The following is a 19,919-nucleotide window of genomic DNA, read 5'->3' as shown; positions in this document are numbered from 1 at the left end:
AGGAAGGATGGGAGGATTCACATAAACAACAGAGCACATGAGCCACTGATAAGCTCTGCACTGCACTGTGGTCCATGTGATGCACCATCATCACTCTCTTTCGCTATTTATCAGTGTTCTTAGCTCATCCCTCCCTCTGTTTTCAATCACAATGTGAGAAGTTGGGGAGAATCCCCCTCTCTCTCTCTCACACACACACACACACACACTTTCTCTCTCTTGCTCCCACTCTCTCTCTCTCTTACACTTGATTTTATCTGTTTAAAACAGTAATGGGTTAACTGATGTCAGACAGTGTGAGAGCCATTTTGGACTGAAATCATCCGTGTTTAATATCTGACAACTAACTTTTAAGTGTGTATTTTATGTTGATCACATGTGAGATCTGAGATCAATAATCACAATGTATAGTAGTAGTAGTAGTGAAAGTTGTCATAGTGGTAGCGGTGGTAGTAATAGTGGGAGGTGGGAGTACTAGTAATAGTATTTATAGTAACAGTCATGTATAAAGTAAGGGATACTTGAGTAAAACCAGAAAATGACTATGGTATTTATAATATTACTTAAATAAAAATCTCTTCTTCTGATTTTATTTGGTCGTAACAAGTAACAAAGACAGTTAGTGGAGTAAAAGTTGCTAGAAATGCAAATAACAAAGTAAACCACAGATGTGTGAATTTGAATTTAAGTACAGTAATAAAGTATTTGTACTTAGTTACATTCAAAACCTACATGTACACGCTATATCCACACCAAAAACAAATACTAAATAACAGAAAACTTAAATATGCCAAACAAAACTAGCAACCAAATTACAGTACACAACATTCCAATAAATACTGATGAGTATAAAGAAAACAACGTCAAACAACATTAATTACTTAAAAATAACTACATACTACATAAGTTTAGAAAAGAAGTATGGAAGTATTGAAAAAGAAATACCGTATATAGTTATAATATATATATAGGTATATATATAGTTAATAATAGTAAATGGTAAAATAAACAAAACAGTGTTATTTAATTTAATTTGACTTTGTCTTAACTATTAATATATTATTAAGTATTTTCATTGCTAAATGAAGTAAGGTACCAATGGATGAAGTTTATTCATATGCATTTTTCTTTGTGGTCATCTGGTGCCCCTCCAGTAGATGGCGCCCTATAGGCGACCACCTATATGACCTATGCCCCTTATCATTAGCACAACTTTATTCACACGTGTAGTAGTATTCCCCCAGAATGATGTGTAAAACTGTTTATTTGCCCTCAATGGCAATTAAATGTTCCAGATTATAGTTGTTGTTTTTGTAAAACTCGCTGTGTGGCAAGATTTATCGTGTATGACTAATGTTGAGTAATGTTGAGTAAGGACGTGCACGCCGTGTTACACCATCAGCGGTGATGACGTTCACCCTCTTCCCACAGCACATCTGCATCTGACAGAACACTGAGCTTCTGTTGTGATGAGTCGCTGCAGGAATCTCCAGCCGAGCCGATGCACTTGTCCACGTCACTGATTGGTGAGTGCTCTGTCTCAGCTGCTGCGGCTGAGAGAGTGCCAGCCAGGCGTAAGGCTACGACGGCCTCCTCAGTTCTCATAAAGGACACCGCTCTGCTCTTTTAGTAGAAGCTAAAATAAATAGTTGAATGGTTGTTCCTCCAGAGGTGAGAGTATTTATTTCCGGATTACCTCATAGGGCCACATGGTTGGCGTAGTGGTAAGCACTCCTGCCTTTGAAGAAGAACTAGGTTCAAACAACTGGGTCTGCATGGAGATTGCATGTTCTCCCGGTTTGTGTGGGTTTTCTCCGGATTCTCTTCTGGTTTTCCTCCCAGATTTTGAGATTAGGCAAATTGGACTGTGAGAGGAAGAACGGATTTGTCTCTATGTGTCCCTATGGACTGGCGACCTGTCCTATGTCAGCACCAGCGCCCCCCTGCGACCCTCGTGTGGAAGATAAAGTGGTAGAAAATGGATGGAGGGATGGATTAGGTTCCTTAGTGAACAAACAAACCATGTGTAGGAGCAGTGGGCAGCAAACATCTGCACCCACCTACCTACCTGTCTTAGCTTTCCAAAATAAATAAAAGTTTACTTTTTTAACTCCATCATAAATGTGCAATCAGTTACTATTTTAAATCTGTTTCATCAGTAGTGAATCTTTTTATCTGTACTTTCATACCATGATCATAAAAATTGACACAACACATTGAAGAAGATATGAAACCCAAACAACAGCTGCCAAGAACTAAACACACAGAATTAAAAACCTCTGGCTGATAATCGTCTCACTCCCCGGGCTTATCTTCTCCTGTGTCTGTCTCTCTGTTTATATCTGAATCAGACGACTTCAAATGACACCATGGATACACCACACATGCGTTACCATCGGTGATGCTTTTGCATGATGACAGCATAACTAATAACTAAGCAGGAATTAAGAAGCAACAACAGATAGCATTGTACGCCATGCTATCTGATTTCTATACACACATTAGACATAGTGTGAGTGTACGTAGATAAACATTTACTGTATCATAGGATAAAAAGTGATTGAACACTGCCATCTTGTGTGCCAGAGGAGCAGCAGAGGTTTAATCTGACAAAATGCATAATTACATCTTATAAGATAAGAGATTTATGTAGGGTTACAGTTTACAGTAGTACCTACATTATGTGCCCCCAAAACAAACATTTAAAATGAATATAAAACTAAATATCATTGGTTTCCCTAAATAATATCCCAAATAACTTCTATAAAATGGATAAAACTGGTTTAGAATCATCAAAACAGTCATACGAGGCCCTGTAAAGTCAATAAAACAGCACAAAATGAACACTTTATTTTTAAGCCCTTATATAAATGAGTATATTTGAGCATGTTAAAATTGATTCATATGTTCTATAATGTAAATAAATGGTCATAAATAGTCTAGATATGTGTTTTCTCCTATATGGACTTAGATGTATGTATAGATATGTGTATATAAGCTGTGGTCTAAACCTTGGTGAGCCATGCAACCGTGTGTAAAGATAGTAATGAATTATTATTATTACATACAGTTATAACAGAATGTTAACGTGTGTGTCCTTCCATATTTTAACAATCTTCTACTTGCTGCCATTAAACTGCACAGTACCACTGCTCTCAGTGGAACATAAATACACTACAACGCTTTAAACCCATATAACCGTGAATTAAACATGTATATCAGTGCATTATCTTACATGTACAATCCCTCACATGTATATAATATGACCTTGTTGTATGTATTCTAGGTTAAAGACTGTTTATGTTGTGTGATATTCTATTTTGTGTTCAAAACTTTTATACTTCCTTGTGTTTTAATGCATATTTGTTTACGTTTTCTACAGTGGGAGCAATAATAATTTGAATATCTTATGTGATTTATGTGATCTAATCTTAAATAAGCAAAGACATACATGTTGTGACTGTAATGTTATTATCTACATCTCTTCAAAGTTTATAGGTCATTTTGTTGCTGGTCTGACTCTGAACACCTTCACTCAGCCAGCCAGCCCCTGCCCCTGCCCACTGTGAATGAATTACACAGTGTGAAGATCGCCCCCTAGAGGATGGGAGTTGAACAACAACTGTTTTCAGTCAAACGTATGTGTGACAACTGAACTGTTTTTAGTCGTTTTTCAACTCATGGATTCACCAGTTTATTTCATATTTAAGGATGTATTCAAATCAGTCCCTGTGTGTTGTCTGTTAGGGACATATACGACTATATTTAAGATATATAGATACGTTGTGTTGTTTTTTTGTGAGTCGTGTTAATTATCAAAACTGTGTGTTTCTCTCTCTCTCACACACACACACACACACACAGAACTGACTCATACCAGGCAAGCATTTAAACGTGTGTGTGCGTGTGTGTGTCATCGCATTTAGATGGCGACTCTCCACCACTGTGGACAGTTGCATCAGTTCCTGTGCGTGCGTGCGTGTAAATGGCTGCTCCTCTGAGCTACTTTTTTTCTTCTTCTTTTTTTTTTATTTTTTTTAATTCCCAGGACGTAGAATAGTAATAAATCCTCCTCTGCTCCTCTGCTGCTCCTCTGTTGCTGTTGCTGCTCCTGCGAGGGAGGAAAAAAAAAGGCTGTGATCATAATAAAGACGTCACCCTCCTGCTCGGGTTGGCCAAGTGCGCAGCTATTTGTAAGCTACAACAACAACAAGCACGGGTAACCATGTCCCCGGATAACGTGCTGGTTTCTCCGGGTGCAGAGAGACACGACATCTGCGTGGGATCCTTAAGAAACAACCGCCTCTAATTGCCCTGGATACACGCGCAGAGAGAGAAAAAGGAGGAAACAGAGGGACTGCTTGTCCGCCGCGGTGCGTTAACGCGACAGACACAGGGCACGGGAGGACGCAGGACGTGGTGGATTTGAAGGTATTTAATAACTGCGACACTGGAGGGGTTGTATGGGGGCGGGGGATATGAGGCAAAACGCCCGCTGTAATAATGTGCTGTCACTGTGCTGCTGCTCGCTGTGCACGCTTGTGAAGTCCCCGCATATTTAAATGGATACACTGTCGCTTGTGTTCACTTTTTTTTTTAACGTGTGTCCGAATCTCAGCCCACGACGAAACACACACACACACACGTTGAGCTGCAGTTGTGAAGTGGGCTGTTTTTTCGGACACCAGCGTTTCTGCTCGTGTTCGAGCTCACAGTGGGAAGTTACTGTTCACCGAGGCGATTGTGAAACACACGGAAAACTGTTACTGCGCACTTTTTATGCTCCGTTTCATGTTGGTTGTTTTTTTCTTTTCTTTTTTCTGGAGAGGCACGCCCACTCCACTGCAATGTGCACGCACTTTATTTACTCACGTATTCATTCATTATCGTCACGTGTGTTCATGCGTTAACACCGTGGGTCGTGGGTCCTAACGCGTAGATGGAGAAGGAGCCAAATTAAACCTAACAGTTTGCGTATATAAGCACCTGTGTGGAGGAGGAGGAGGAGGGGGTTATTTTGTTTTGACAACAGAAGGGGGCGCTCTTTCAAATAGACTTCCACTGGAGTGAAAGGGGAAGTTTTACAGCAGTGTCAGGGAGAGAGAAGTGATGGCGGATCCTGTGGGAAAAGACCACGTACCTCATTTTTTTATTATAAGTGTCGTGGTAAAGAAGGTCAAAGTTTATTCAATTCCAGAGCAATTTAAAAATATATATATATATATATATATATATTCAATACCATTCTTTAATTCCTATTCCACATGCATTTTAATTAAATTATCTTAATTTACATATAGTTGGCACTGTTGCACTCATAGTTATATTTATAGCTCATCCTTAAAATATATATAGAAATACTGCAATAGTACATTAAATAAGAAAAACTGGCTCTTAATTATTGAGATTTTACATGGTTTCTGATATGACTACATGATTCCAGAGATTAGGGGACATTACTTATAAAGAAGATAAAAAATAAAAAATTGTTAATTGTTAGTTAAAGGAAGTCAAATAAAAATAACTTAAGATCTAATATACATATAATAGATTGAAATATGTAAAATAATACAATACTGTTTTTTCTTGTAAGTTAAACAGTAATGCACTTGTAAACAGAAAGTTTAAAGCGTAAATGGAATGCACATCCATGCACTTGGTTCCTTTGCTGTGCTGCAAAATAAAAAAAAGCTTCTTGTCCTTTTTAGACTTTGATGTTTTGCGTCACGACACAAGTTACAAAGCTTTGCTGGAAGATCGAACGTTATTAAAAAGGACTAATACTTTTCCTCATACACTTTATAATCACAAGAAAGTGAAATCTAGTTCAGTGCAGTCTGTGTCTCAGTGATGTCACACTGGTTTCCACTCTGTCTGTTTTTTTAAAGAGTCATGGAGGAAACAGCTGCTGCAGATCCAGCCCCTGGTACTGGTGCTGCCACACCAACTCCCAGACCTCAGCCACCTTTGTTCGTTGCCTCGCGCAGCCTGCTGGAGTGGAGACGGAGGGTCAAGTCTGAATACATGCGCCTTCGCCAACTGAAACGCCTTAAAAAAGCCGAGGAGGTCAAGGTGCGTGGAGTCTGGTGTGCTGATAAATATGAGGCACCCGTGGCTGACGCACATGTGACAATTCACTGTGTTCTGTTTGTTTCCAGACTCTGTTCATGTCCAACCGACAGAAGATCGAGCAGCAGACAAATCTTCTGAACGCAGAGTGGGCCAAGCTCAGGATTCAGTCCACGCCTTTGTCAACTTCTGCTGGAGCGATGGCCAATAAGAAGGTGTGTGTGTGAATCCACGCATGCCACCATTTTCCCGTGGACCTAAAAATTAGATTTAACTGGTTGTTCAGGTGACATCCAATCTCCAATAAGGATAGTCTTATTTCAGGAATATTTCCTGTGTGGGAGCTGGATCCGTCCTGGCTCTGACTGAACACATATCTGTCAGCGAGGACAGAAAGAAAAACACATAGCTACCTAACAAAAGGCTTATTTCATAAAATAAAGAATATGTTTGCCAGCCTTGTTGCTAAAACTGCTCCTTTCATCGCGAAAACCAGTGATTTTTTACATCACGTCACACAGGAGCTGTTAATCCACTCCTGCCTCCATCAGTGAGTTCTGAGGGTGTTTGAAATCCTTTGTCTGGATTTACCTAATTGACACAAACTTGCCAAAGACGGCAGCAGTAGAACACAATCTTCATTTCAGATACTTAATCAGGCATACGTTGTATTAGGTGAGCCATTTGTTAAGTGGCTAAACCTGGTTTTCCTTCTGTCCCTGATGACAGACGTGTTCGTTGTGAGGGCAAATGTTCAGCTCAGAGATGGGTCAGTGTACACGGTGGCACACTCAGCATAGTCAGTGTTCTCTTAAAAATAATGTCCTTTGCATCATAATATTTCACATGCTCCTCGTTTTCCTTTTGCCCTCGTGCTTCTGCCCTGTCAAACTCCATCTCAACCCATTGTCCTGTCTGTTTTTGTGCTCCCCTGTCCATCATGTTGAATCCTCCGTTCGCCACCTGGCTCTCAGGTGCTCCAAAAATAACTCAGCCGAAACCAGTGTGTCAGAAAAGGATCATATTGCAGCCTAACAAAGGACATTTAGGAGCTTAAAATAAGAACGCAGCCTCACTGTACGACCGCATCTCTCACTCTCCATGTGCTGTCAGCCTCACGTCAGCTATATTGTGTTTACTGAGTTTATTATTTTTCTCTCTAGGTGTGCATGGAGCGGTGCATTTATTCAATTACGGCGTAATGAAATTGTCTGATGATGCTGAGGATTGTTCTAGTGTCTGCTCAGCACCAATCTAATTATTGATTCCTCCGTTATAGATGTGCACAGTGGAGTTTGGTTTCCCAGGATTCAAAGCCCAGGCCATCGCCATGAGGCCACTCTCGACCGTGACTGGAATCCCCTTCATGTACTCCTGGTCGCCTCTGCAGCACAACTTCATGGTAGGGAAGACATCACCATGTGCTGCTGTGTAATATTTCTGTCACTCACCTGATTCCATTTCATTTGTACATGTTTTGTAGGACTGTTAAACTGCCACAGTCAGGACCATGTGAACATTTTCTGAACTGCTGACTAGAGTGCAGTCACATACCTGTCTTGAATCCTAGGTGGAGGATGAGACATTCCTTCACAACATCCCTTACATGGGCGACGAGGTGCTGGAGCAGGACGAGGCCTTCCTGGAGGAGCTCATTGACAACTACGACGGCGTTCACGGTGACAGAGGTGTGTATGTCATCACGTACCCAGAGATCCACTCCCACTTTTTGTCAGGAGTGGTCGTCTGCTGCTCTAGCTCAACTGCGTCAAGGTTCTTCTGCATACTTTGGTTGTAATGAGTGGTAATGAGCACTTTTTCTGACCGAAGCCTTGAGATGCTTTTGCGTGAAAATCCCAGCAGATCAGCAGTTTCTGAAATCTGTCTGGCACCAAACAACCAAGACACATTCAAAGTCACTTCAATAACCTTAAATCTCCTTCATTATGATTGGCCGATAAGACTTTTGCACAAAGAAGGAATTTAACAGGTGTACCTAATAAAGTGGTAATGATGCTATGTTTTGTTTTTCCTCTGAAAGCCTAAGAATAGTCAATATTTCTGGTGTGCTGCTCTTGCCAACAGAGGGTGGGTTCATCAGCGACGAGATCTTTAAAGAGCTAGTGGAGGCCTTGAGCCAGTACTCAGACCAAGAGGAGGAGGAGGAGGAGGTGGGGAAGAAGGAGGAGGAACGAGTGATGAGGAGGAGTTCAGTGGAGGCCCCGGAAGAGGCCAAAGCTGGAACTCTGGCGTTTATCAGGAGGAAGAGAAGGAGTACAACGGAGGGTGAGCAGGCTTTTTTAGCTGTGTGTGCTGTATGTGTGCTCCGAGTACAAGGAGGAGCTGCAGCATTGAACAAGGCTGGTACTGTTCCTCTCGTGACACTGCACAGCTGCCACAAAGTCGCCCTGCCACAACAGCACTTCAACTGCCATTGTTTACACTAACCCAGTGTGTTTGTGTGTGTGTGTGTGTGTGGAGGTACTTGTACTTTTTGCCTCTTTAGGACCTTTTCTGGCAGAAACACTGGCCTTAGGCAGAACCTTATTTATGAGGCACTGACATCCAAAATGTCTGCAGTGAGGTTCAGATCATTTTCCCCCTTGACGTCATTCACATTGCCCCTTTAGACATTTCCCATTTGTAATTACATAACTGAATGAGTTCTTGTACTTTTGGCTTTCTGCACAATCTTACACTTGGTAATTGTCAAACTGAAGCCCACCTGAATACACAGTCACTCACACGCGTGCATGGATAACATTTTGACACAGTAAAATAGTTTCCAGGCCATGTTATTGCTAAGTGGCCTTGGGAAAAGAAGCGATTGCATAAGTTGTGTTTGTCAAACTGTACCACAGCCTGATCTGTGGACAAACGCCGCTCACTGTCTCTTTCTGTGTCCAAAGTGAGGGACTTGTGCGGCAGCAAGAAGCTTCCCAATGATAAGATATTTACGGCCATCGCCTCCATGTTCCCCTACAAAGGCACCACGGAGGAGCTGAAAGAAAAGTAAGAACATCGCGGATCTATGTGCACAATGCTGCACAGGCCGTTGCTTAGTAGTCACCATGGAGACGCAAGCTGTCAGGGAGTAAAGTAATAATGGTGGCTCCCACTTAGGCTCCCTGACTGAAAGGAGCGTTTGCAACAAGCATCTGAAAGAGTTTTATTTTGAAAGAGAAACATGTGCAGCTTCAGCCAGCACCAGCCGAAGACGTATCACTGCTAAAACTTTGCCCTGTCATCTCATCAGGTATAAGGACCTCCTTGAGCCCCCCAGCCCGGTGAAGCTGCCCCCACTTTGCACCCCCAACCTGGACGGACCCTTTGCTAAGTCTGTGCAGCGCGAGCAGTCTTTGCACTCCTTCCACACACTATTCTGCAGACGTTGCTTCAAATACGACTGTTTCCTGCACCGTAATGGCTCCATTTGTGTTTCTATCGTTTCTCTTGCAATTTCAGTGTAGTTTTGTTTTAGTGTTGTTAACTGAGAGTTTCATCCGACTATGACTTGTCATTCTTCTTGTGAGGTTTAAAGCCATCTGCATGTAGTTTGCTATCTACTTACTACCTGTTAAACAATGGAGATTTAAGTTTCTTGTCTTTTCCCTTAGCTTTCCATGCTACACCTAATGTTTACAAGAGGAAGAGCAAGGAGATCCGGATGGAGACTGAACCGTGTGGTGCAGACTGCTTTCTGTTACAGGTATCCTGAGTGCACTATGTTTTCAGCACAGTGCAGTTACTGGCCGTGTCTTGTTGTTAACTTTTTGCTGTGTCTTTTTCTTTCTTTTTTCCTTCCCTATAATCATCTGAAGAAAGGGGCGAAGGAGTTTGTGGATCAGAATATGTTACGGTCACAGAGGTCTCGGAGGCGGCGGAGGCAGCAGCGTCCCACCAGCTCCAGCTGTCCCGGGCCATCTGGGTCAGCTGAAGAAGGGAAAGAAGGAGACAGTGACCATGAGACCACCTCCTCCTCAGGTATGGGACTCGGGACACGGTTTGGAGCTGCTTTTGAAAGCATCTGGTTGTTGTAGAAATGATATAACTCTCATACGATTGAGGCTATTTGGTTTCAGGCTGACCTACAGTGGCCTTGTAATATGATTGATAAACACAGGTATTCTCCTGAGGCCCTGAGCTGAGAAGAGAGCAGCTAATTAATTTAGTCTACAGTAATTCTCTGATTGACTGTGTAGAGAAGACTACAAAGACGTTATGTTTGGAAACACACTCATTTTTAATAATTGTAATTGTGTTACATTAAATAGTTAGTGTTTATTTTGTAGTAGGATAAAAAAAGGATTGATTATCCATTCAATGTTAATGGAAGATAGATGTGTCTTTTTGTGTGGCTGGTTTTCTGGTCTCAGTAGTAGCTCCTGTGTAAACAGTTAATGCACCAGTGGCAGATTTAATTGGGTAGTTAGTTTTGGTTTGGTATTGGCACGTCAAGCCCCCCTAAGTCTAATTCTTTTGAAACGCCTCTGCGTAGTGTTTTCTACTTTCTTGCTGAGGCTCTGAGTCATTGTATGACTGTGTGAATGGATGCATCATTTACCATCAGTCCTCTCAACCTCCCCCTCACCGTATCTCTCTCCGCTCTGACTGTGGCTCGTCAGAAAAGTGAAATTTGGCCTGGGATTATAGCTTTCAAGTCATATCCTGCTCCCTCCTGTGTCTCCCACTTCCATCCCCTCTCAATATCAGCTCGCTCCTGCCAAGGAAAATAAACCAACCATTAGTTTTGCATGCTTCATCCCCAACATAAACACTTTGTTCCCTCCCCCAACTTCTACTGTGGCTTATTTTCCGTCTTTTCTTTAATTTCTGTTGACATTTTCATGTTGAGAGCAGAGGAAGGGAAATAAGAGCCAGTCTCCCCTGGATCTGTATCTTCTCTCCCCCCCTCGGAGCACTTAGGTTGTTGTCCCATGCCATCAATGCCTCATTCAAAGTCTGTGTTAGTTTTGGAAGCGGCTCATGCTCAGCCGGTGACTCAGCAGACTCTCTTTACACGTGTGGAGATAATGTGGAAAAAAGCAGATTGTTGAGTAGATTAATAAAGATACTCAGTGCTGGAGCTTGTGGCCACAGCAATGCAGTTTTCAGCTTGTTGCCAGGCAACATCAGTCTTGAATATCCAAAAAAAAAAAATCAAAGCTCTTGTGTAGTGTGTGTGTGTTGATGTGTGCACATCAAGATAAAACAAAATGGCAGCCAGAAATAACAATGTGTTTCTGAGCGTGCGTGTGCACGCGCTGGCCAGACCTTTTTGCCAAGACCCGACTAATCGAAAAGCATTTGCATGTGTCGCTGCATGTGTGCAAATTCATAGAAATATGTAACAACATTTCTGCCAAGTGTGGTTTGTCAGGAATACTGAAGTGTGTTCCTGCGTTTGTGGGAAACAGAGGGGAACTCGCGGTGCCAGACTCCCACCAAACTGCGTCCAGCAGATGAAGACGGGGAGCAGCCGGCGTGCTGTGTGGTCCAGTGGAGCGGGGCGGAGGAGTCACTATTCAGGGTCCTGTACGGCACGTATTTCAACAACTTCTGCTCCATCTCTCGCCTCATCGGTACCAAGAACTGCAAGGAGGTGAAGTCTCCACACGTCTCCTTTCTCGGCATGTTTGCTCTGACACTTTAAACGTTTACTTTGCTGTATTCGTTCATTATTTAAAAATGAGCGTGGACTATTAATGATTCATAGCTCATCGTAAATGATTGTATGGCTCAGATTTCAGTTGTTTTGCCAATCACTTTGTCATCATTACCACTGACATGTAGAGTCAGTGATGAAGAGCCGTTCCTTCTCTACGATGACTTTAAGTCCCAGGACAACGTAGCATTTTAAAAGCACAGACCGTTTATAAAAACTGACAAAGTCTTCCGGTTTGCAGTGTGAGTCGAACCAGGAAGTATGTTGGAAAACGAGCCGCATTCAACATTTTCCTGAGGAGTTATTGGTCTTAATTTATAATTTCACGTCTTCTTTTTTGGGTTTTGTAACTCATTTAGACAAAATAGATGATAAAGCATGTTACATATGAGTGGACACCCGTGTAATTGACAGCCGGTACAGTCCAATAGGAGCCAGGTTGCAGGTGATGTCTGTGAACATCTGGTTTTATGGAGCTGGTCAAATTGCAAATCTCAAGATTTCAAAATGGGTGTTTTTTATGTATATGTATATATATGTATATATATATATATATATATATATATATATATATATATATATATATATATATATATATATATATATGGTCTATGTTCACAATACAATAAAAAAATGATACATACATATATGTGTGTATATATACATACATATATATGTATGTATGTGTATATATATGTGTACATATATATGTACCCACAATGCAACTCAACTGGTGTCACTTGAATCTTTCTGCGTTTTTTTTCCATATAAGCAGTCAAACTCCCCAAAACAAAAGACAATCTTTGATGTGTAAAACCAGCAGTGAGTTCCCCTTTGAAACACCAGATGCTCAAATAAAGTAAAAAAAGCTGGAAATGGATTTAAAAATAAACCACTAAAGTCCAGATAATAGACAGAGAAATGGTTTTTATTAGAGATGAGGTCTTGATTTTGGAGGTGAAAAGTTCCAACCGCCGGTTACTGGCTGTGTTCGCTCAGGTGCAGCTCTAAATATAAAAAGAATGGAAGTACATCGCAAACTTCCCGAAAATGACGCGTTGTGTTACAATGGCGTCGCTGATTTCTGCTTGCATTTGCGTCAGCGTGAGTGTAATAACACATGTATCCTGTGCCTGTGGTTTTATGGTGTGGATAATTGAGCTGACTACAGAGAGAATGGCATGTGGCACCATAAACATGGATGCTTACCAGATGTAACATGGTTCAGAATTCAAAATGTTCAGCCAATAACTTACAGGTAGAACACATTCTGATGTATTTGAGAATGGACGTTGAAACTTCCATCACCCTCAGGGTTAATCAAGTGGAAATACTTAAAGCAGCTACATCATTATGCATTTCTGTGTCCAAATCCAGATGTTTGTGTGTGTTTTGGCTCCGCTGAGGAGTTTTGTAATAGACGGTGGTTGGTAAATTGGGGGTGTCATGACATTCTGTGGCGTAATCGAGGCGACGTGCCTTTCGGGCCGGAGCAGCGCTGCTTTAAACAACATAGTTTAGGGTGAAGAAAACAGAATTTCCGCACAGTGGTTATGTAGCGTTTCATATATTGTTGTTTTTTTTGTATCCAGGTGTACGAGTTTGCAGTGAAAGAAGTCCTGATCCATCGTGTTCCTTTGGACGATGGAGGCATTTCACCCCAAAAGAAGAAACGGAAACACAGGCAGGACATCACTCGTCACTCTTTTTATTGAATGCACATGATCTCATGCAAAAGGGAGCTTCAGTTAATCTGAACTGATGTATTCTGCACTGTTGGTTGTCAAATTTCAGATTCTTTCACTTAAATCTTTCTTACATATTTTTGACTTCAATGATTCATAATCGATTAAAGTGGTAACCAAAGTGCTCGTGCATGTCCCTTCAGTGGACAGTTCATTAAAATTGCTCAAAAAAATAAACAGAGAGCCAAATAATGAACACAATAAAATACATGTCAATATTGGTGCAGCATTTCAGAGATGGACGGATCATTCAACCCTTGAATGATCCGTCGCCCCTGGATCCCAAAAAAGAACCAGATGAAAAATATAATTTTCTTCTGATACAGCTTCAATCAGCTGCTTAAAGTTAAATAGTTGTCGGACGAGTGTTTTTTAGTAAATCCCTGTTCTCTTGTGTGTGTTTGATGTGACAGGTTATGGGCAAAGATTCAGCTGAAGAAAGGTATCGTTGGTCCCAGAATAAAACAAGATCACAGCATTTGCTATTACCGTGCGCTCTGAAATACAATACAGCTCAGTGTGCCAATCTGAGAGCTTTGTCCTCTGTTTGCTCCAGATAATTCATCCAATCAGGTGTACAACTACCAACCATGTGACCACCCCGACCATCCGTGCGACAGCTCCTGCCCGTGTGTGATGACCCAGAATTTCTGTGAGAAGTTCTGTCAGTGCGAGCAAGAGTGTGAGTGTGACCTTCCTGCTTCTCTCTCTACTCTTTCTCGTCAGAGGCGGAAAAAAAAACAAAAACCCTCTAGAAACACACACGTAGCCTGCTCTGCTTCTTGCGGCTCTAAAAGAAAAAAAACTGTTTTGTCGCTGCATTTTCCGAAGGAAGCTCTCGGTAGCTTTAAATCCCCCGTCTGCCAGGCCACGAGAGAGCAGGGCAGCAGAATGTAAAACGATTCTGCAGCAGGCAGAGGAGAAGCTGTCCTCTGGCAGGGAAAGGTGGGTGTCTGTTTGACACAGAGCCGCATTCACAATGAGGCAGTTGCTGCTGCTGCTGCTGCTGCAGCAGTAAATGACCCAGTGCTGTGCTTTCCAAAATGACCACATGGTGGAGGAATGCTCTCTGTATTTTTGCGTTTTACAGCTGAGCGAGAGGACAGAAAGAAGTAAAGATTTTCCTTTTGCTTTTAAGAAACGATGCCTCGTTTTGTTCATCACTTGCGTTACAGTCACCTTCTCCAACCTCCTCCCCCCCTCGCCCTTTTTCCTCCTCCTCCTCCTCCTCCTTAACCCAAATATTACCTCGCCTTTTCCCGGAGCAGAGGAGAGCTCGGGCCAAACAGGAAGCAGCCGTTGGTTACACACATGTGTGAGCTCTAGAGACTTGGAGAGGAATCAAAGGGTCGTGACGGGCTCTGTGCCTGATGTGCAACATCACCTCCGACACCAGCATGAGTCAGGCATCTTCCATATAAACAACACTTGGTGACACAGACACATAAAACCCATACAGGCTGGGAATGTGAGGTTTAAAGGGTACAGCAGTGGAGACAAATAGTGTCTGGTAGCACAGATGCTGCTGAAACGATTTTTTTTTATTCTGGCCCGATCTTTTCTTGTCATCTGCCCAGAGTGTAACATTACACCCTGCAGAATTGTATTTCAGCATATGTACCAGCAGATGTCTCCGATGAGCCACTCAGCCATTCAGCATCTGTGCGGCAACTGCAGTTTTGAGCATAGAATAATCTCTTTTCCCGGAGTCATATTGTGTCCTGCCAAGTCACATGATGTTTCCGATTATCCCTTCCTGAGCTAAGTTTGTGTCTGTGAATGTTTTCCAGGCCAAAACCGCTTCCCGGGCTGCAGGTGTAAGACTCAGTGCAACACCAAACAGTGTCCCTGTTACCTGGCCGTGAGGGAGTGCGACCCAGATCTGTGCATGACCTGCGGAGCCGCGGATCACTGGGACAGCAAAGTGGTCTCCTGCAAAAACTGCAGCATCCAGAGAGGCCTGAAAAAGGTACTTTAAAAGCACAAAACATTCACTATTCTGGATGCATTATAAAGAAATTGATGTTGGGGGTTTTTCAGGTGTGTTTTTATGATTCACTGCCAGAGGGGACATAAGAAAAAAACATTTTAACAAAAAGGTTCACCTAATTTAATTAACTCCTGTAATATCCCAAGAATGTGTCTGGTGTTTCATCTCTGCATTAGACAACCTTTCGATCTGGAAACTGGCATTTTGAAGCTGCACACTCTCTCGCACAAAAGTCCATAGAGAAAATTAGTATTTTTGTAGCTTGCTAGAACAGGGGAGCTGCTTGTCTACTGCTGCCTTGTTTGGTAAGTCTTTGTCATGTAGGTCAATTCGAATTCAGGTTTTCAAACACCAAAATGACAAAATAATACATTTGAATTTCCTAATGGAGGCTGCAGTGGACTTGTCATGATGCAAAATCACGGATTTTGTGTATAGACTCTGGTACGGGGAGGATGTGGTTTACATTATAACATTATAAACTTCAGTTTTCCATTAAAAAAGACTAATGAAGTGAATTGATATGGACAACATTGACAAGTAAACTGTACTTTAATGGGAACGAGATCACTCACATTGGCCCCTCCCTCTTTAGCACTTGCTATTGGCTCCATCAGATGTTGCCGGGTGGGGCACGTTCATCAAAGAGCCTGTTCAGAAGAATGAATTCATCTCAGAATACTGCGGAGAGGCAAGTCCATGCAGTTTAGTCAGATTAAAAAAAAAGTGAAGAGTGAAGTATTTAAAATGTTTGTTATTCGTGTGTGTGTGTGTGTGTGTGTGTGTGCGTAAGCAGCTGATCTCTCAGGACGAGGCAGACCGACGTGGCAGGATCTACGACAAGTACATGTCCAGCTTCCTTTTCAACTTGAACAATGGCATGTATCCCCCACTGTCACTCTAATATTATAGAAGAGTGTGGTAACCGCACTGGTACGGTATGTTAAGTCATCGTTGATCAATTGTGTGTGTGTGTGTGTGTTTCTCAGTAGACTTTGTTGTGGATGCCACGCGGAAGGGGAACAAAATCCGCTTTGCAAATCATTCAGTTAATCCCAACTGCTACGCAAAAGGTAAGACTCGGTTATTCAGCTTTGAAATCTCATCTTAAGTGTAGTGCGGAATTTTCTTTTAAATATAAACAAATCTCATTCAAACTATTGTGAGCTCACACGATAACGATTACGCCTATCAGTCTGTCTGTATTTCTCACTATAGCAGAGTTTACAGTAGATCTCCTGTCTTATGACCATCATGATAATCAGGCCGGGATTTATGTTGATGTTATGGCTGTAGAATTGTCTAAAATGTTCAATGAGTGAGTGCTTCTGCCCATTTTTCCAAGATAACTTCCACAAACGTGTGTCGCGCTGGCGAATCTTGTCTGTGATTGCACGGTTGTTCCGCAGAAGTCCACAGGGCTACCGTAATTACAAGTATATGGATGCAAAGCGCTCTGCTTTCCAGTATCCATCTTCTACCGCTTTATCCTCCACATGAGGGTCGCGTGGGGGTGCTGTGCCAATCTCAGCTGACATCGGTTTTGAATTTTCTCGATATCACAAATGGTCTAGGAGTTACGGTAACGAGAATTAAGCATGCCAAATCCTGTCGCCGATGTTAACACAAGGGTTAAAGACGAGTGGATGCAACAGCAACATTGCAAGTATGACTGAAAACACAGAGAAGCACCTGCAAATGCTACTTGACCCTCCTGCTCTTGCTCTACAGGTGTGTACACACAAACGGATGAAGGACAAATGATCTCTTTGTTCACAAGAGGCAGAACAATAATAATAATAATAACAAATATGTGTTTAAATGTGTGATGAAAGCTGCTTTTTGCATGTATACTGATGCTTTCTCCGCCGTTGCAGTGGTAATGGTAAACGGAGACCATCGCATCGGAATCTTTGCCAAACGGGCGATCCTGCAAGGAGAGGAACTTTTCTTTGACTACAGGTAGAGTCACAGGCCTTTTTGTGACTCTCCGGCAGCTTCAAAGTAAATTTGAAAAAATGCAAGGAAGTTGTACACTATGACCTGCCTATGACCTTTCCTGTCACTGCCGTTCAGTAAGAGTCTTTACTTCACATTCCCTCCACAGATACAGCCAAGCCGATGCCCTGAAATACGTGGGGATAGAGAGGGAGGTGGACGCGACTTAGCCGCATCCTGCTGCCTACCTCCGCAACCCGTCCATAGCACCTCGGCCGCTCACTAACGCTTCTCTCCCTCTCTGCAGTGTCACATCCAGCTCATATGATCCCTCCACAAATAGAAATTCCCCTCGGTCCTCCCTCGTTCCCCCCTCCTCATCTCTACAAGACTGCATACGCCGAGCTTATGAAACGAAACTATTTAAAGTGGAAACGCTATTACTCCACGCCGCTCATCGCACATTTTCTTTCTGTTCCATCTCATCAAAGGCTCCAATTACCCCCCCTTCCCCCCCCATACAGTACAGCGTGTTACTCCACCTTTTTTTTTTGTTACCGGCTTTCGTTTTTGGCGTCTCAATACGTATATAATGCAAGCTTTTACTTCGTACCTAATGATGATCAGTGGAATGCATGTGCCGTCTCTCTTTAATAAGTAACCGTTAAAATAAAAAATTAAAACATGTTAGCCACAGCGTTAGCTTCAGTCAGCTGCTGCTCCGCGCAGTCACTCAGTATTGTAGTGTGATGTTAACCCTCTGTTTGTTCTTCAGTAGGAACGCGTTCCTCTGTGAACTCTGTCAGCGGCTCTGGCGTCACCGTCACATCTCTATGGTAAAAAAGTAGGTTACTGTGCATTTACTATATCATTGTTCTGCAAAACAAAAAAAGGAAATAGGCAACCAGACGAGAAACCGACTGACTGAATGTAACCTGTAGAAGATGGTGAAGAGATCTCATCCCTCGTTTATTTTTTATTTTTTTTACTCGTCAAACCGTTCCCCGTTGGGTCCTATGAGCAACGTACAGTTCTTTACATTAACGTTGAACATTAAACACCGTGTTTATGCGATGAACAAAAGGAATGAGTCACAGTATAAATTGTCTTCCTTCGAGATAAATCTTTAAAAGTGCCAAATATTTCCACACAGATACAGGCTGACACAGTTTTCATGTAAAGGTTGTTATAACAATGGGGTAAAAAAAGCAAAATTGTCAGCATTTGACCAAATATTAAAGTCCCCCGTGTGTGAATGTAAATTATCATTTATCATTATTATTATTTTTTATCTGTGTCAAAATTTGTTATCCACTGTTTTTCATTCATAAAAGATTCTGTCCCATGTTGAAATGAGATCCTTCTCAATAGCGATGAACATAATGGAGTTTACTGATGTGTACAGCATATGCCTATAAAATAAAACTTTAACTTTGTACATTAAAACACGCCGCCCTTTGTCTTCATGTGTGTGTAAACTACGAACCACAACCTACCTGACATAAAACACGTTCACCATGTTTTTCCTTCAAGCTTCTTTTATTGATGTGACAGTTTGGCTTTACCTTAATTTACACAGTAATGGTCATTTACAGTGAAAGTTAATACAAAACAGAAAGAAAAATACTCGAGTGTGGTTACGAACAACTGTTGATAGTAGAAGGATTGAGTTTAGATGGTGCAGTTTGAAGTCTAACCTGCCGACTTCATCCCTCTGGTGTTTTTATCATTTTCATTCCACACATGATATCACTGTGAACAGCTGATTTATTTCACAAAACTCTAAAGGATTTTACTAAGTACTGGAACTGTGTGGTGTTAGTACAGAGTAGAACAGGATTACATGCAAGTTGTGACCTTTTTTTAGGGCCAAAATTCAAGTTTGTGCCACTTTGAAAACACTTAAATCTCATTTAATTATTGTTTATTTTAAATCCTGCTGGTGTGCTCCCTCTACTGGCCAATTGTATCCTAATCCATTTTTGCCCACGTCCATCCATGCCTCTATTGTAAGGAAGGAAGCAGGTTGGACACACTGGAGCACACTGAGCTTTATTACCAGGCCTTGTCTCTGTCCTCCTCTGGTACTATTGGTGCACGACAGTTCGTGAACTAGAAAGTTGGTATCGGTGCACTTAAAAATAAAATAAATAAATATGATGTGATTTGGTGAGCACAGAACACAAAACAGTTAAAACAGCCAGTCACTCACACATACACATACACACGCACGCGCGCGTCAGGGACCACATATGACAAACACTGCTAGGCTGAATGTTTATAATCCATATTGAATAGATGCATACATTTATTGTGTATCCTATGCAAGGAACTCTTCCTAATAGGCAACGAAGCAAATTTGACCCCAACGTTGTTGGTTTCTCCCAGTGTGACATTTGGTTGATGATTGTCCGGTTAACATAAAACACACGCGACACTTTGTATCCACCAGAACCCAAACAGGGCAACAGTTTACATTACAATATACTATAATGACACTATGGCATAATAG

The 19,919-nt window shown here is 41.9% G+C and overlaps 1 protein-coding gene across 2 annotated transcripts; it reads left to right on the top strand.

The window, feature by feature from the left end:
• The first annotated feature begins 3,919 nt into the window (after positions 1-3,919).
• Positions 3,920-18,853, top strand: ezh1 (enhancer of zeste 1 polycomb repressive complex 2 subunit). 2 transcript variants are annotated; one of them, XM_044050685.1, is made up of 20 exons: positions 3,920-4,431; positions 5,889-6,072; positions 6,159-6,284; positions 7,349-7,471; positions 7,640-7,757; positions 8,155-8,355; positions 8,979-9,081; positions 9,326-9,489; positions 9,687-9,778; positions 9,891-10,053; positions 11,487-11,671; positions 13,327-13,418; positions 13,893-13,921; positions 14,036-14,161; positions 15,270-15,448; positions 16,065-16,160; positions 16,266-16,347; positions 16,462-16,542; positions 17,347-17,431; positions 17,577-18,853. In XM_044050685.1, exons 2-20 carry the CDS (start codon positions 5,893-5,895, stop codon positions 17,635-17,637), a joined length of 2,286 nt encoding a protein of 761 aa, XP_043906620.1. In that variant the 5' UTR covers positions 3,920-4,431; positions 5,889-5,892; the 3' UTR covers positions 17,638-18,853. The 2 variants fall into 2 exon arrangements, with proteins under 2 accessions (XP_043906620.1, XP_043906621.1); XM_044050686.1 differs by having other exon boundaries at positions 17,347-17,473.
• Positions 18,854-19,919: the final 1,066 nt, after the last annotated feature.

This window comes from Solea senegalensis, linkage group LG19 (assembly GCF_019176455.1).
Source record: "Solea senegalensis isolate Sse05_10M linkage group LG19, IFAPA_SoseM_1, whole genome shotgun sequence".
Lineage (NCBI taxonomy): Eukaryota > Metazoa > Chordata > Actinopteri > Pleuronectiformes > Soleidae > Solea > Solea senegalensis.
The sequence above is the reverse complement of the archived record's forward strand: the minus strand, read 5'-3'. Positions and strand labels throughout refer to the sequence as shown.